Source organism: Telopea speciosissima, chromosome 1, assembly GCF_018873765.1.
Source record: "Telopea speciosissima isolate NSW1024214 ecotype Mountain lineage chromosome 1, Tspe_v1, whole genome shotgun sequence".
NCBI classification, from domain to species: Eukaryota; Viridiplantae; Streptophyta; class Magnoliopsida; order Proteales; family Proteaceae; genus Telopea; species Telopea speciosissima.
The window spans coordinates 5,254,304-5,273,002 of record NC_057916.1 but is presented as its reverse complement, the minus strand read 5'-3'; the positions used below and the strand labels follow the sequence as shown (position 1 = coordinate 5,273,002).

General features: G+C 39.3%; 1 protein-coding gene and 1 pseudogene across 3 annotated transcripts; one reads left to right on the top strand and one right to left on the bottom strand.

Moving 5' to 3' along the window:
- Window positions 1-224: 224 nt before the first annotated feature.
- LOC122660965 (RNA-binding protein 38-like) lies at window positions 225-6,480 on the top strand. 3 transcript variants are annotated; one of them, XM_043856242.1, is made up of 6 exons: window positions 225-489; window positions 594-717; window positions 863-998; window positions 3,105-3,141; window positions 3,952-4,252; window positions 5,918-6,140. In XM_043856242.1, exons 1-6 carry the CDS (start codon window positions 301-303, stop codon window positions 6,004-6,006), a joined length of 876 nt encoding a protein of 291 aa, XP_043712177.1. In that variant the 5' UTR covers window positions 225-300; the 3' UTR covers window positions 6,007-6,140. The 3 variants fall into 3 exon arrangements, with proteins under 3 accessions (XP_043712177.1, XP_043712168.1, XP_043712186.1); XM_043856233.1 differs by having other exon boundaries at window positions 5,912-6,140; XM_043856251.1 differs by lacking the exon at window positions 3,952-4,252 and having other exon boundaries at window positions 227-489; window positions 5,912-6,480.
- Window positions 6,481-7,956: 1,476 nt separating this feature from the next.
- LOC122638455 lies at window positions 7,957-11,018 on the bottom strand (annotated as a pseudogene).
- Between the last annotated feature and the right edge of the window lie 7,681 nt (window positions 11,019-18,699).

Here is an 18,699-nt window from a genome sequence, read left to right as displayed (position 1 = left end):
TCCAATTCCAATCTCTCGTAATTACTCTCCAATACCCCTTTAGTTTCAAACAGGAAAATCATCAACACCAACGATCAAACGCAACAACTCAATTGTCTCCCTCTCTCTCGTTCTTGTTTCGTCTCTCTTCCTCCTTCTCGATGCTTCCTGTGCTCTAGTGGAGGAATGGAGGGAGAAGCAATGATAGAAGACGAAGAGAACACAAAGAGAAGGTGGGTGAAGAGAGCGACCCATTTAGCAGTTTTGACGATCTAACAGGTAAGGAAGAACTAGCTAGGGTGGATAGATAGACTATCTGCCATGGCTATGGCTTTCCAACAGTACAGGTCTCCATTTGGAGACACAACTTATACAAAGGTGTTCGTTGGGGGTTTAGCTTGGGAAACACAAACTGAAGAAATGCAGAGATACTTCGAACAATTTGGAGATATTCTTGAAGCTGTTATCATCATTGACAAGAACACCGGAAGGTCTAAAGGCTATGGATTCGTAAGTCTCTCTTATCTTCTTAATGCTCTCTCTCTCTCTCTCTCTATATATATATATATATATATATATATTAACGAAGGAAGAATTATATATATCATGGGCAGGTGACATTTCGTGATCCAGAATCAGCAAGAAGGGCCTGTGTTGATCCAAACCCTATGATCGATGGGAGGAGGGCCAACTGTAATATTGCTTCATTTGGTCGTCCTCGAACTTCACCACCTAGAGGTTAACCATATTATTATTATTATTATTATTATTATTATTATCTGTCTTAAATTGCTTTGCACTCATCTTGTTAATTAAAAGAAAATAAATAAAGAGGATATTGTGGCTGTGTTTGGTTATTTTGATTTTTTGTTGATTTTTACAGGAAGAAATCAAGGTGGTAGTCCCTACCGTGGGGTCGTACCAATGGGTACTGCAACATCGTATAGCAGAGTTGCAGGACCACTGCTGTCTCCACCTCCTCCTCCTCCTCCTCCTCAGGTCGTTTATCCTCCTTACGGGTGAGTTAAGCTTTCCATCCAATTCTCTACATATTATTTAGAGAGAGAGAGAGAGAGAGAGAGAGAGAGAGTCAGATCCGTTGGAACCTTTGAATATGAAAATTAAACATTAGAATTTCTCCCTAATCAGATTTCCCTGGGGATAGCGGAAAGAGCGAGGGGGTGGGGAGAGAATAAAACTTGCATTAACTGAGTAATACATTTTAATAATATTTATTATTATTATTATTATTGTTATTATTCTATATTTGGCTGACAAGGAGAAAATAAGTACCAGAAAGATAATATAAGTACCAGAAAGATCTTTAGAAGATGTTTAGGTTGCAAAATGGTTATCACGTTGCATTATATGGTTCCATATATAATGGAGTCATCAGACATTACCCCACCACCCCCTTTCACCAAAAAAAAAAAAAAAAAAAAAAAAGAAAAAAGAAAAAAAAATTAAATAAATAAATAAAAGCTCGAAGTAGAAGAAATTTAGAATCCATAACATCAAAGAGAGTAAAGATGATACTTTCAGAAGCTTGACGAAGATTGTTAGAATTACCAATATGCAATATGCTTTTACTTATTCTATCTATGTTTTTAGGGTAATAGGGTAATTTTTGAGAAATTTTCTGTTCAATCAATGTATCATAGGTTCTTTTGCAATTGACTTTTTTTAATAAATTTTTTTTTTTCGTTTTTTTTAGCCATGTGGGCTCCATATAGATGATTCCATACTCCGCACCACCATTGGTGTGACATAGAAGATTCCTCCTATGCTAGTGGGGTGGAGAAACTTTTCCCATTTCTGTTTTATAAAATCCTATTGGTGTGCTAGATGGGGTATGTCTAAGAATTAAAGGCATAAATAAAACATAAGCACTTAAAAATTGGATAAAACTGATATATTATATAAGGGTTAGGAATCATAATTACAAATTAATAAAATGAGAAAATATTGTCCAAATGCCCCATTTTTATAATTTTTTTTAGGGAAAAAGAATTCTGCCTGGTTGCATGGAGCCCGTGCCTAGACATAGGAACACACAATTTCCATCTCACCCTCCGTGAATTCTGGGATTCCATCCATGTTGATGCCCTTGCGCTCTCTCTCTCTCTCTCTCTCATGGGTCCCTGTGATGGCGCAAGGGCTACTCGACTGTGATTTGTTGCTCTTTCTTTTTTATCATTAGTTTTCCCATTTTTTTTCCTATTATCTCCCCTATTGTACTAATCATCCATTGCGATCCATTTCGCTTGGGAGATTACATCTTAAGTGGCCGCTTGAAGATCTCCTGTCCTAAATATATAAGATTTAGTAAAAGAGTGGTTGATTTTGTTCTTTGTTAGATTCATATTAAAAAGAGGGGAGGCTTGGAAGTACTTGCTTGCACTTAGAAGCTTGCCCTAGTTCTAAATTAGAAAGATCTTCGCATACCTCCCATTAAGGGATAGGAATTCTCTCCAATGAGCATCCTGGTCAATGAGTTTTCAGTGAGGCATCCAGGTGTGTGTGGCAGCCCAGCCGTTGGACGCCTCATTGAGCGATCCCTTTATTGAAGATACGAGAGAGAGAGAGAGAGAGAGAGAGAGAGAGAGAGAGAGGAGGTGTGTCTCCATGGCATAGTTGGCATTTGCTCATTCTAGTAAACGATTAACGCGATAGTTTTTTTTGGTAAAGATTAACGCAATAGTTAGGTGGTAGACATCTTTATGTGGTGGGTAGCCTCCGAAATATTGCTACGAATGCCGAAATATTGCTACGACTGCCTAAATGAGTGACTGAAACAAGACATTTTGTGTTGTTGCATCTGCAAGGGGTACAAGAGTCAAGTGGTGTGGGCCACGGAATACTCGATTAGTAGGAACCATTAATTCATCATCTTAAAACCCTCGGAGCCAACCTGTCGAAGGCTGGTAGCCTGGTACCATGTACCGTTTACCAGTTTTCATGTTCTTCTATTTTAAGTATAGAGAGCACGTTGGGCCGGTCATGGTCATGGAAGCCCATTATTTTTTTTAATATATATTTTATATCGTCTATCACACAGTGATGAGAATAAAAAAATGACTCTTATCTGTCTGTCTCATGCAATTCCAATGATATTTACTTTGCAGGTACACCACCTATACACCAGAATATGGATATACCCAAGTAAGTATCCCATTTTTCTTCTATGATATCAATTATTATTTTAATAAAAAATAATGAAAAAATGCACTCGTTGATTCTCTCCCTTCTTCACACTTTTTTCTCTCTGATTATGTGGGTCTTTCTTATATAAATCGTAAGGCATTCTCTTGAAGAGATGTCAAATGTTGGATAACCTCAAAATGGATAAACCGGTTAGTAAATGGTCCAATGTTTGGCCTAGCTCGATTAATATTCAATAGGAATGGGCTTTTGATAGTAAACCAATGGGTGGTCAATTGGGACCGGTAACTGAGCATTTATAGTCTAATTAGTCGATTTATTGATTGATCAACCATTTTATTGCCCGATTAGCTCGTTTGTAGCCCGATTAACATGAGTCTGGTAATAAATCGATAGGATATAAACGTATTTATGCTTGGCCTATGAAGTCGTATTAACTAAATGGGGTGGTGATGGTGCAGGGCCTTAAACAGATGCGGACTGATTAGGCCTGACCGAAACCAATCAGGTCTGACTGATTGATACCTTCGCCTCCCTGTCATATGTCCATTGGCATGGCATGGAATGGAAAGGCAAGATGCCATTACATGCGATTAACCTATAGATTCTTTGTCCGGAAAAAAAAAATCTCATATACAATGTGTTTTCAAGACCTTCATAATCCTTTTCATGTTACAGGTTTACAGCTTAATTAGTTAAGTAATTAACCCCACATGTTCTCTAGTGTTATATAACCTTAAAAGAAAAAAGGGTTAGGGAAAAATTTTTAGTTTCTAACTGGTTGTTTTGGGTGATGGGCCCATTTGGCAGACAATGTATAGCCCACATCTGCAAGCGCAGTACTACCATCAGATGTACGGGACCTCGACATCAAGCATGGGGATGGGGGGCTCCTCTTATTATTATGGGTACGCATTGCCACCACTACCAGCAGCAGCAGCAGCACCACCTGCACCCAGGCTAACTTTTTCTGCATCTCAGCCACAACGTATGCTCGGACTCTCTTATTTTACTCTTCCCACCACCACCACTACACATGAGGACGGGTCCTTCACTACCTTTCCTCTACAAGCCCCTTCCACCTCTAGGGCACCTCTTCCCTCACCTATTGGTAAGCATTCTCTCTCTCTCTCTCTCTCTTGGGTGCAACTTCTTGTCATCCAAGTGGTGAATTAAAAAGTTGTGACATTCCTTTAATTGTTAATTGTCTTATTCTTAAAAGTTAGTTAACACGTTATCTAATTTAGGGAATAAAAAAAGTTTTTTAAAAGTTTAAAAAATGATTTAATGTAGTATTTATGTGAAGTAATAGAATTTATCCTCATTGAAAAAAATTGTGTTATCTTTAAAAAAAAAAAGAAGGTAAAATTACAAATTCTTAGTTCACCATTTTGATTACAAGAAAGAGAAAAGATACAATAGTCATTAGATCGAGGGAGAGTGCTAGCCCAAGTGTAAGTGTAGGAATTCTCACACTATGATTACCCTATTGTGGGTACCATTACACTGGGTGATCACAATAGAAAATTTTCTTCATGTCCATGTGCAATTAACATTTTCCTTGGAAATATTAGATTTAAGGGAAAAAGATCTCTACTTGGTGGTACCATGCTGAAGAGTTCTCAATTCCCCCCCCCTGCACTCCATCTTTTTAGTAGTTTTTTTTTTTTTTTTTTTAGGTAAAGGGAAATTTTACTGATTTCTTGGGTATGTACAACCAATGACCTCGTTCATACATAAATCATGAAGCCATGGAATGAAAAATGCCCACTCTGTCTCACACACAAGAGACAATGTCTTCCTTGCCAGGTATCCGCAACAATATTTAGATCCTTTGGAATATATGAAAAACTAATAGAGGAAAATAGAGTAGAGAGCCTCTGGATATCAGAGAGAACATCCACCACCTCCATCGGGGGTGACCTACTAGAACTTTGAATAAACTCAACCGCAGCCTTGTTGTCGGTTTCCACCTGGAGCCTAGAGACCCCTTCTTCCAAAGCTATTGTTAATGCAGACCTGATAGCAAGGTTCTCCCCCTGCAGCATCGAACTGAGTATGATGGGGACTGAAACTGCCTTCCTCAGAGAACCCGTGTGGTCTCTAAACACCAAGGGGGTTGTGCTTTGTCCTTATCCAAGGGTTTCAAGTATGATTGTGCACCATGCATGGCTATACATGAAACCTTTTACCCAGTTTTATTTCTCTTCAATTTACGTCTAACCAAAGAGAACATAAAATGTTGAAAGAAATAAAAACAAGAGAAAATATATAAGATACCATTTTTTGACAGTTTTATCATTCCAACAAGCACTTAGCCCTCTCAAGTACTCAATTAAGGAATTATGTATTCATTGTTTTCTTATGAACCAACTGTTTGATGGGTTCTATCATTAGGAGAGCCTACATTTTCTTAAGTTGAGATTCCCTGTACCTACACTTTAGGTGCCAACATCTGTCTCATTTACTGTGATTTATAATTATGAAAACAAAAAGGACAAGTGTTGGCACATGAAGCGTACGTGCAGAGTGGAAAGTGATTACAGCTGAAATGGGCCGGACCCATTTAATGGTTCAATGGTCTTGAAGTGATCCTTTAACGTCCTTAGGAATTTTAATTTGTTGATTTTGTGTCTTCTGCCCAGCTTGGCTTATGGAAGCTTTTGAATTGTAGTTTGTTTTTCTCCTTGTCTGATTGATGTATTAGTTTTTTTCTTGAAAAAAAAAAAAAACCCACCATTCACCTTGTTTGTTGGACGTACCATGGCAGAGTCAGATTCACAGACAACCCAACCACAAAGCTCGGCAACAGCTGGAGTTGGACCTGCCAGTTCAGAGGTTGAGGAAGCACCAGAGAAGAGTTAATGATGAGGGAGAGAGGTTCAATTTGCCTGGTCGGGGTTTTTACCTTCAATTATTTCTCTTCTGCAGTTCATGCAGTAATTTTTTTTCTCTCCAGTGCCCTATATGGAGAGTTACAGCTTTCGATGCCAGCGAGCGATTTATTTTGAGTTAATACGTTATTGTTTCTGAGATCTTTAGCAACCAGGGACGGGCACTAGTCAATCTCAAACCCCAGTAAGCTGTTTTTCCATTTCATTTTTCCGCCTACTAGTTATTTTCTTTGGGTCGATTTGTTCTTCAACTATATCATCCCTAAAAGAAGCCCTCAATAAAAAGATACTTTTATTTTTTCTTCTTAAAATGGTCTATACATCGGGATTGGGTTGATTAACTGGGGCATCTTGTAATAACTCAGTTCAAGAGTCATTGGATTGGAATCTTCTCTTCTAAATCAATTAAATGAAATAGACAAAAGTATCTACTATCTTTTTAACATTGTAGACCGCATCAACCAAGGGTATTTTGATCTAGTGGACTTGATCAAATTTTAACTGCTTGGTGTTTGATTTGTGTGTTCGTCAAACCTAATTTAAAATGTCAATGCTTTACAGAACTTCATGAAGTCACCAAAACACCCCCTATATGGATTTCCATAATTACCTTCCTCCAATTTCCATGCTGCACACATGCGTTGGAGGGAACCCACTCCCTGAATGGAATTAGGTGCCATGGAGACACGTTAATGTCATTTTGTACGTCATTCATATTGTCATGAGAACGGGCCTTGGTGCAACGGTAAGATTACTCCATTGTTACTAAATGGTCATGTGTTATTTCCTTGATTTTCATAGGTATCTCTAAGTGTTTGTTGTTGTTGTCTAACTCATCATCGGAGAGTCAATGTCTCTATCTAGCAACCTGTATCCACTTTTTAATTCAGTCGTTTAAACTATGAACCTTCTACATCATCAGAACAATCTAGTTGTAACAGTAATCTCTGTGGCTTATTGTTTTGCACTCTTGACCCTTCTGATGCTGCCGCCCTCTATGCACTAGTTTGAGAGCAGATCATTTCCTTGTACAAGTTCCGTCCAGGCCCTCTAGGGCCACTCACATGGAATCCACTCCTTGGATGAGGTGTGGGGAATTGTGTAAAGGGTAAACTTCGGTTATAAAATGATTGTTTTTACCATTTTATATTTACTTAATAACAAACATTGCACGTGTTTATTAACATGTAACGCATAAATAACAATAACCATTTTATGTCAATAAATTATAAATATGCTCACATCTCTTTATGAGTTTTGATTAATTTCAATTTATTTTAGATAAAAATTATGACTATAAAATTATTAAAAACCTACAAATACAGAAATAGATAATTAGATAACTACAAATATAAACCATACCAAAGAGAACCAAAATCTCTTTTTTCACTTACTTAATTTTGTTATGGTATGATTTTTTACACTTTCAGGATGACACTTAATAGGTGTATTTAGAACTTTTTTGTTTTTGTTTTTGTAATATAGGTGTATTAAGTACTTGACACTTTCTTTTGATTGCTCTTTATATTATTCCTAAAAATTCTTCAAATCAGAGATAAAAAAGAGTTTATATAAATGATCTGAAAATGGTTTATCATTAAATCATTATTAAAAGTTGTCATTATCTTGTTCATTTTTACAAAATTCAAGTTAAATGATAGGATTCACCCTCATTAAAAAAATGTTATATAAGAAGATTAAAAAAAGTTATAAATTATTTGATAAGAAAAATCTATATTTAAGTAATAATTAATTGTAATACCGAATTTCCAAATCCCATCCATTAAATTTGAAGTAATTTTATTATATTCCTCTTGAATATTGATAATATAGTCCAATAAATACGGACACATGGAGAATACATAAAATAGAAATAGGCACTTAAAACATACGTATTGGAAGAATGGACAGGCGACCTGTTTCAAGTTACTGTAGAGGTGGCGAGAAGGAGAGCACTTGGTTTACCATGTTTTCAAAATGGACTTTGGAAGACCCACCAGGAGCAATTGCCTCCTCTGCTTTCTTCTTCCATTCCATGGCTTTTGCCTTCATCTCCTTTCCCCTTTCTCCCACTACCATGTCCCTCACAAGCCTCTCAACGTCTTCTCTCTTTACGTCGTTGTTAATCTCTTCGCCAATCCCCCAATGAACACATGAATACCGGCAGTTCGTCTGCTGGTCTGCAATGAACGGCCAACACAAAACGGGCACTCCACCGGATATGCTCTCCAGTGTGGAGTTCCAACCACTGTGCGTCAAGAAACAACCCACGGCTGGGTGGTTGAGCACTTCCTCCTGTGGACACCAACTCCCCAGAATGCCCCTCTCTTTGGTAAGAGTCACAAACTCGGGAGGCAACTCGGCCAAATCCCCCATAACCAAATCGGGTCTTATGATCCACAAAAAGCTCTGCTCGCTATTAGCGAGCCCCCATGCGAATTCAACAAGTTGCCGAGGCGTCATTACCATGATGCTCCCAAAGTTCACGTAAACCACCGAACCGGGTTCTTTGGTATTGAGCCAATCAAGAAACTCCGGTTCTTCTCTCCACAAACTGGACCCGATCGACTTCAAACTGTCGTCGTCTTGAATCTGGTTCAACAGTAGATGGAGAGGATCAATGCTGTAAACGCGAGGTAACATAGCAGAGAGAGCATTCAAGACGTCCTGTTCCAGGGCATCGAAGGTGTTTAAAATGACCGCAGCAGCTTTTGGAGCTCTGCCCACTTCTCCCTTGGTAAAGTTGAGCATGATATCGTTTAGATCCGTGGTTCGAACGAAACTAGGAATATCTCTGAAACGAATGTCTTTCATTCCAGGATCCAGTCAATGGGTGTGTCTAAGTACCCATTTGTCAAGTAACAGATGCACAAGGGAGTTAACATAACATAGATTTTTTTTTTTTTTTGGAGGTAAATAATAAACACAAAGTAGATGAGTATGGTATCATAGAGTATAGAGTTGCGGGTATTGAATTTTTTCAACTTTTTCTTCTTTTTTTTTTTTTTTTTTTTTTCTGATGAAACCCTATATAGAACTATACATTCTTACTTAAAAAAAAAAAAGGTATTCGGCTCTCCTCCAGCAGTGGTGGGAGCTGGAGGGTTCAGCCCAACAAAACACAGGGATGTTTGGGCCATTTCACAGGTGGGCCCCTATGAAATAACCAACCTCTGTTTTTGGTGAGCAGGGAATGTTCACGTACGTGAGCGACTCAGCTGTTCAGATGGAATTCAATCTATGAGAATGTTCCATCTGAATGATTGTGAGTGTACGCTCACATATGTAAACATTCATCGGACTCCTGGTTTTGCTGGGCGGGAGTTTCCTGCTCCCGCCACCGCTGGAGGAGAGCCAGGTCTGAAGCAAAATCAATTTAAACAAGGATGACAAAGAGATAGAAACCAATCATATGCATTAAGAATGTGTGCGAATGGGAGTGTGTGTTCTATTTTCTATTCATTGTAAATATATAGTAAATAAAAGAGATTGGGATGAATCCCAAAGAATGGTGGACCATTACATGTGAGGAAAGGGATATACACATAAAATAACAGAATGATAAGGATATATAGGATAAAGATGGAATGTAAAGCAAGGTGCATCTCCAATGATCACGGATAATTATATGCTACATCCACGAACGAAGCTGAAGAGGATGATTCACTATATAATGGAAGAAAATTACAATATGGAGATCTCTGATCAGGAATACCCAAAGTTCGCACAAAGAACTTTCTTCAGTAAATCCTAACACATGAAAAATACCCAAATCCCACTTCTATCTCTTGCTTACACATCAACACAATAAAATAAGAAAAATACTCTCAGCTCCAAGTCAGCTCAAGCCCTGTCTCTGTTACCATCACAGACCTCTCAAAATTTCTCTTTAGGTCTCCAAAAAATGTCGAAATGGATTAAAGAATTCAACACACACACACACATAACAGTTTCCTTATTATTTCTCCCTCATTGGCTCTATGCTGACAATGTGGGTCTACTTAGAGATGTAACGGATCAGATTCGGCTCAGATAGTGCTATATCCGCATCCGCATCCGATTAGCTTTTGGATGGATTCGGATAGTGCTAAACGGATACGGACACGGATACGGATCAGATATTTTATCCATTTACATGTAAATATAGCTTTCCGGATAGCTATAGTCTATCCGTATCCGTATCCGTTTAGCTTTCAGACGGATTCGGATAGTGCTAAATGGATACGGACACGGATACGAAAACGGATTTTTGCTATTCATTTACATCCCTAGCCCTACTAACCCTCTCCCGCATTAGAGTAAGCAAAAGTCATGCTCGGATACATGTACCAACTAAATCTAAACTCAAATTAAATGTTTGAATATTTTGATTGTTATTTATTAAACTTTTGCTATACGTACCTTTGAGAGGTGTAAGGCCTCTTTCCATGAGATGGGGACAGTGCATGAAGGCCAAGAAGCCACAGGCGCTCGTCGGCCAGAACAGTACTTCAGGTACTCCAATTTCCTCCGCAGCTTGAAGGGTAAAGCTCATGATACCATCAGAGACTATGGAAGTGACTGGAGGGATGTCTGGTTTGGTGTTAAGTTTGGAGAGAAGGTTGCGGAAGGGAACTAAGCAAGTTCTGCTTGTAGACTCACAGAGGGCTGGGACATCTTGGGTGGCATTTACATCAGAAGGTGGGAGACCGTCCGGGATAGTATGGAATTGGAAGTCAGGTAAGCCTTTGAGAGAATGAGGGCCTCTTGAGTTGAGTAGGCGTTTGTGATTGAATTCAGTATTGACGAAGGTAATGTGGAAGCCTCTGTGGTGGAGAAGCTTTGCCACCTTAAGCATTGGGTTTATGTGGCCCTGGGTTGGGGCTGGTATGCAAACCACATGAAGCTTCTTCTCCTCCACTCCAACAGAAACCATTCTCTAGATCTCCTCCACCACTGGAACAGAGCCCTCTCTCTCTCTCTCTCTCTCTCTCTCTCAGTCTGTCGCTTCACTCCGAGAAGTCGTAGTTTTATAAAGAAACTGTACAGCACCCAAGACAAGAAAGGAGGGATTAAAAAATAAAGAGGACGGAGTTTTCATTTGGCCAGGGGTGATTGATTAATTAAAAGAGCAGGAATCAGATCCTTAAAGGGGAGTGTCCACGAATTTTCCATTGCCCATACAACTTGCATTACTTTGTCTACTATTTTTTTTGTTGTTGTCATGTTTTGGCATTTAATGTGTGGTGTGGACTTAAATGGTTCTAGAGGACAAAATAAAGGTGGTACGTAGAATTTTCAAGGATTGCGTGTGAACTTATCAGAATTTCTTAGGGGACATAAAGAATATTGGGTGCATTTGAAAGAGTATCAGTATAGGGGCATGAAGATTATTGGGTGCATTTTAAGGGGTATGATTATTTAACCTTTGTTTCAATCATGATTTTTTTTATAATAATATAATGCATCTATGCTGTAAAAAAGAAAGATAGGATGACAAGTGATTTATTTTTTAAAGGATAAATTATAAATCACCCCCTGGTTTAGACCCCAAAATGTCAAATTAGTCCCTAACGTTAGTTTTATGCTGTTAAGTGATGATGTCACCCAGTTAAATAAATTTAAATTTCTAAACTACCCTTGTCCAGTGTTGATTTATGATTTTACCCTTGTAACTAAAAACCCCAAATTCATCCTCTTCCTCACACCTTCTCTCTAAAGAGAGACTTCGACCAAACAAACTGTGGACCTTAATCCTTGCCATGGCTGCAACTCTCCCCTGCTACTCCCCCTCTCTCACTCTCGCCTTCTATCGTTCAAAACCCTAAATGGAGCACTAAAAAAAAATATCGTTCTAAAACCCCCTTTCTAAAATGGTTATTCCCTACCCTATCAAATGGCCCAAATGATCATTTTTAAAGGGTTTTTATCGTGTGCCGATGCCGTTCCCTGGAGTTGCAGCGAGCAATTAGAGGAGAAGATGCCTTCTGATGCCCCAATATCAGAGGAATGCACCTTTAAGCTTGCTTCTGATATCTCCTTCTAAGTTTATGGCTATTTATTTCCAACAAAACACAAGAGATTCCTGAGTGAAGAACTCACCCTGATGTACCAATCAATGGCAGTCACAAAGTCTTTAGCTTGAAAAGCAGAGTCACCTTGTTTCTCAGAATTCAAGATCTCTTGCATTTGGCCGGCCCACATTTGAAAAGAAAGCTGTATGCATAGCACAATTGAAATAATTGGACTCGTCAAAATAAAAATTGAAGTAATTAGAAATCAAACAACAAAATTTGGTACTCAAGGTAAATAAATATCAGGCGTGAAAGAGATGCACTTATAATTTTACAAGCACTACCAGTGAAATAGTTGCTTTACACCTTTCTTTGTGTGTGAAGATGCCAGTTTATAGTTGATACAAAAACCCTCCGAAAGGTAAATCGTTTCGCCTCACTCTGTGTCTTCACTGATCACCTTGATTTTTTCATATCTCTTCATCCACTCTCACGGTTCAGTCTTTACCTGGAATGGATTGCGTTTTTACTAAATTCATGGTCTGAGTTTTTACTAAAAACCATTTTTAAAGGATTTTTATCGTGTGCCGATGCTGCTCCCTGGAGTTGCAGCGAGCAGATTTGAAAGCAGAACTTGCTCTACTCCGAGTCGTGAAGGTCACTGGTCGTGCACCTAACAAACTTTCCAAGATCTAGGTGGTTAGAAGAAGAAGTTCCTGCCGTTTGATCTTCGTCCGATGAAAACCAAAGCCATTAGAAAACGCTTGCACTTCTAGTGGCTTCTCCACCTAACAAACTTTCCAAGATCTGGTTCGGTCGCTGCAAAAGACCACGGTGGTGGTTGTTAAAACCCTAAATGGGTTTTCACATTGTTGTTTACAAGTTTGTATTTTAATACCCCAGTTCTATGATTCCCTCCTTGCTTGGTCTTCTGCAATTTCACATCTCTCTCTCTCTCTCTCTCGCTCGAGAGTCCCGTCTCTCGATCTGAAGCAGCAAAGGCAGATCTAAGAGGAACTTGGAAAAGTTGTTTCACGGTGGCGACGGTGGCGATGCTGCCAGCGGAGTTGCAGGAAAGGGGTGAGGTATTTTAGGTTGAAGATGAAGGAAGGGTAGTATTGTAAATTTATTTCTAATGTTTTAGTACAAGGGTAAAATAGTCCTTTCACACCAATAACTAACAGCAAACTAACACCGTTACTGTAGAGGGGGTAATTTGAGTTTTTTCAAAAACCAAAGGATGATCTGAGTTTCGATTGAAAACCAAGGGATGATCTGTAATTTACCCTTTTTTAAAAGATTAACTTTTTCAAAAGCAAAAGTCCCTATGAAAGATGACACAACATTAACCAGTAACGAAGTATCTAGATTATAGAAATCTGTAATCAATATCTCTCTCCAATGGGAGCAGGATCCTCTGTAGTACCCGCGGGGTGGCGGTGCACATCCGATGGCACAGCAGAGGCCAGGTGGCACGGATGGCACACATGGCCTTTGCTGTGCCGCCAGATGTGCACTGCCGCCCTGTCGGTATTGCAGAGGATTTTAATACTCTTCAATGAGAGCTAGACAACAACTAGTCGATAAAAAGTCGAAAGCAAGCAAAGCTTAGCTCGTCTCATTTAGAATGGACGGGTGATATTCCAAGAAAGAGCAATTACCATCACTATCTTACACTTAGCCTATATTTATTAAAAGTACTCTACCTTAAACGTCTTTTATGAAACTACTTGCTTTTAAACTTTTACATATACTTATGGAAATAGGAGTTTACCACAATACCCTTTTGGATTACTGGAATCTATTGAAAGAAATAATCAAGTATGAGTGTTTGGCGGACGGTTGCAGTCGTCGGAAAAGAGGGGCGGCGACGCCTTCAATCCGGACAATCTTGACGCCAACATTTTGTCGCCCTCTATGCTACCCCAACCTGTTCTCTCTTTCCTCCTGACCATTTAGTTTTCAGTGGATTCGGCAAGCATCTCTCGATTCGATTCAAGGCCCCAAACTCCTATGTCTTCTTCGCTTTTTTTCTTCTTCTTCTTTCTTCTTACCACATCTATCACACTCCTTCTACCTACTCTGGTCAATTTCAGGTAAATTAGGAAAGAATCCAACAACTGGTTATGGAAATTTCATCCCAAAAAAAAAAAAAACTGGTTATGGAAAGAAAAACGTTTCCTTTCTACTCCACTGCACTTCCTCCGTACTAACTCTGTTTCCTTCTGGATAGATGAAATGGGTTATTCACTTGCAGTCGAAGCCACAAGTGTAGTAGCAAAGTTGAAGAAGCAACAAGACTTGGAGGACGAGTCTTTTCTGAGAGTGAACATCGGAACCGACGTCTCCAATCTCGTCTCCGGCGGAACTCGTTTCGTTTCTTCAATTGCAGAAGATAACCCACATCCGCCTCTACGACGCCGACAACGACATCCTCCGAGCCCTCTCCGGCAGCAAGATCTGCGTCATTGTTAGTGTTTCGAACAACCAGCTCATCGCCATCGGTTCATCGAACACCAGTGCCGCCGATTGGATCGATCGCAACGTTGAGTCGTTCTATCCTGAAACCCTGATTACCAAGTCTTAATCACGGTCCCCTCCTTGGCTGCCCTTCTCTTGCCGGTGATTCAATCTCTCTAGAGTGCTCTGGTAGCCTCCAACCTCCACACCAAGATCAAGATTTCCACTCCCCATTCTGCATCTATCATACTCGACCCCATTTCCTCCATCTCAGGCTTTCTTTAATCAATCCTTGATGACATGGGTGATGTAACCATTGCTTCAATTTCTTTCGAGAACAAAGAATCAAAATCTTGAATGAGTCAAGGGCAGAAGGCTAGGGAGTGGAGGAAAATGTTTTGAGGCTGATTGGGTCCTTGTAATGTCGTTTCCGAAATGATCAACCCAACAACCAACTTTCCATGACCCGCTATAGGGTTTTCACGAATCCTGTTTCTGACATCGGAATCATGGTCGCCGGACCATGGTTATCACTCGCCAGGATAGGGTTTTCATTCGCCGTGATAGGGTTTTCACAATTCCTGTTTCTGAATGGGATTGCAGGAAAGGAAAATGGGGGGGGGGGGGGGGGAAGAGTGTATGCTGGAGAAAGACGAAGAAGATGAAGAATCAGAGAATAAAAAAAACGAAGGGAAAATTTCACGGACACCCCCTAAAAGTATTCAATATAGCTGAAACTTACCATATTTTGGTAAAATATCAAACTTCCCCCTAACGTTAAGCAAAGGAACCCTCAAAGATAAAATGTCGATTTTACCCTCCTAATATCATCCAAAGTTTAAAATGATTATTTTACCCCTTAGTAAGTTTTAGGGAAAATTTACTAGGAAATACCATATTCTTCCCTGAGCGTGAAGAACAGCTTTCTTCAAGCTCTGTTCTCCGGTGATCATTTAATCCAGACTAGGTCGCTGCCTGTATCGGCCACAAGGAAGAGCTTTTGAGGTGGGGTTTTGATCCTGAAATCCACGAAGTATTGGCTTGATTCAGTGGAAGCTCTAGAAACAACTGGCACCTTTAGACCTTTGCGACTCTGTAAGGCCGAGAACAGTGGAGAGACGACAAGAATCAAAGTGGAGAGATTGAGAGGGGGAACGAAATGGGCTTCTGTGGAGCGATCTTAGTTTCAAATATTCGTTTGGAGTGCTGCCATTGGCTTGGCTGTTACAGAGATCGGCGAAGCAGAGGAGGAGAACCAGAGAGAGAAGAAAAGTTCGTAACAAAGAAACCCATACCACCATTGTTGTCTTTAGAGAAGAAAATAAGAGAGAAACCAGAAAAAAGAAAAAAAATAAAGAGAGCAGACAAAGAGGTTGTCCTCCTTAACCGAATGGAACTTTTAGCAATTTGGGGAAGAAGGAGAGCCATAAGGTGTTGTTATCGAGTTGACCGGTGGCGTTGTGATTGAAGTTTTTCTGGTATTGTTTGAGAGCAGATTCGAGGGTGTCGTCCAAGGTGTTTGTGAAATTGGAAGAAGAATTTGAGGAAGAACCAAAGCAGCAGTGGCAAGTGCTTCCACACTGCGATTCCTCAAACAAGTAGCAGAAGAACAGTCCCGGAAGAGTTGAAAGGGTCTTCGTCGTCACCGTTGGTGTCGCCCACTTAGGTTCACAGTTGGGGCAGTGGCCTATACTTTTTGTTGTTTTCCAGTGCCATGGGTTGGTGCCTCTATTTGAGGTTCAACATTGGTTCTCAATATTTTACTAGGGAATTTTCTATCATACTTTTCCTATAGCCCAAGGTCTTTTGGGTTTAGTTTTCAGATTTAGCAAATTCAGGGCAATGGGTCTTGCATTAGTTATGGCACTTTTTAATTTGCATATGATGGCCTGTAATTGATATTACATGTCTTTTGATGAAGGCATTTAGTTTGTCCAAAAGCGTCACTTGGGCCGACAACACTAGGTTGTCTCCGAGGTTAGGTGATGATCAAAGCTTGGTTTTTTAGGAGATTGTGTGTATTGTTGGGCCTTTTTTTTTAACCAAGTCAGCTCCTAGTTTTGTATAACAAAATGGTATGTATCTTATGTCAAATAACCTATGGCTTAGGTTTTTGTTTTTGGCACATGTAATCTGGATAGTCACTTTTTCTTCAGGATATGGAACTACCACTGAACCTGCCCCACCCCAAACATTGCCTAGACTTAGAACCAGTATGACCAGTCGATCTTTGAGCATCTAATATTTTTTCTTTTCTATCACATTTTAACTTACTCCTCTGACTTCAAAATAAATTTAGTAAAAATACATGTCTGGGATTATTCATGTGACACATTAGTCCCAAAAAGTGTTTCAAGTGGCCATATGAGTCCTCATGCAGAGCTAGCTAACAATTCTGGCTTTATTATTATATGACAGTTTTGGTTATGATTTTCTAGTGAAAAATTATGGAATAAAATCAAATAGTTGTAAATATGATCATGACTTCATTTATCTTTATTCTTATTCACTTCTAAACTTTTTAAATATATGTGGGATGTGGATTTTGATTACTTATTTGGCCTCCAACTTTTGTGGTATCCTTAAATAGAAGTGGTAATTTGGTTTAAATTTATAAAATATTTGTAATAGAATCCAAGAATACAGGAATGAGTGCAACACTTAAGTTTCCAACTATCCAGAATTGTGTAGTTGATTGTGCTACACTTTAGTTTCCAACTATCCAGAGTTTCTAATTGCCTTTAAACAGAGCATTGGCTACTTGAATTGGGCCATCAAATTCAGTCCAAACTGGTGGTGGGGGCTGTGTAAGGGATGGGAAGGGGGATCATGAGTTGCAGGAGGACAGAGGAAGAAGGGGGAGGGGGGGGGGGGAATGACTTTCCTGGAACTCTATATCTTCCCAGAGCATTCCTTCAATTTCCAAAGGTCTTCGGGATATAAGTTCTTGATTTTAATTTTGTATATAACTGATGAAGTGATGCATAATCACTGAATATAATTTTCTCTTTATGATGTGTCGCCTGTATCTAGTTGGCAGAGCCATATTAGCTAAAATATCTATCTCTTAATATTTTAGTGTTAGATGGATCTAACTCATAATGCACCTACCTTCTGGAGAACCCTAGCCAATTCCATGTAACATGAGTTCCAAGTTGTTTAATCTCTATTGGATATACCCAATGATAGATCCATGCCAAATTGCTGTGTATATAGCTGAAAGGATAACCTCTGGTTTGTCAAACAAGTTGGTTAAAATAAAGTGATTAAGGTCCTCAGTTTAAAAGCAGAAATAGGTTAGTTGGGTACTAACTCACCTCATGTAACTGTATGACATCTTGAAGTTTTTGAATTGAGGTAAAAGGTTTTGCTGGGTATGAGTCTCTTAGGAATGTTATACATCTAGACCATAATTTCATGTACTCTGTTTTATTCAACAGGGAGATTTTGAGAAGACTGGATTGAGCAGCTTAATTACAGTTGAAGTTAGAGATATTCAAGGCGGAGAGTTTCCTTAAAATTTTTGTGGACTGGCGGATTGTCTTCCTCGACCTCCCCCAACCTTGGCTGGCAATACCTTCTACTGGAAAATTGTTGAAGCAAGATGGAGTTTTGGGATCCTTTTTACCTTGCTTTGAGCAAGTGCAGCTCTCATGTGAGAGCCTCAGAACAAACTTTACTGGTATGCATTACCTCAGCTCATTTCCATAATTTACAATTTTCATTTGGGAGAGACCTGGCTGGAGTGGGGCTAACTAATGTAGTTATATTAGTTGCGTTAGCATTTGTAACAGTAATGCTCATTGCATGTGTCAAGCCGTTTTTATAAATTATCCCCCTCCCTCACCTTCCATTTTGGGATACATATCTAGCAAGTAGATTGCTTTAGCCCAAGGGGCAGAGAGGGTAGGTTACACTCTGTTCACTCTACACCATAGTTTTTGTTCTCGTTGAGATCTTGGGTTTTATCTCTTTTTTGTGTTACCAAGTTGAAACCACAATTGAGTTAGGGAATCAAAAAGGTTTCGGTCGAAATTTTGGCATCTCGCAAAGATTTCGGTCTGAAATATTATATCGGTCAAAATTGTTACAATCCACTTGATAAAAAAGCCTCACTTCGATGATTCTTTGTCGAAAATTCTACCAGTCTCTTCTGTCTTAGTGGGTTTTGATTGTGAGTGCACAAAAATCTCTCAAATACTTATTTTTTT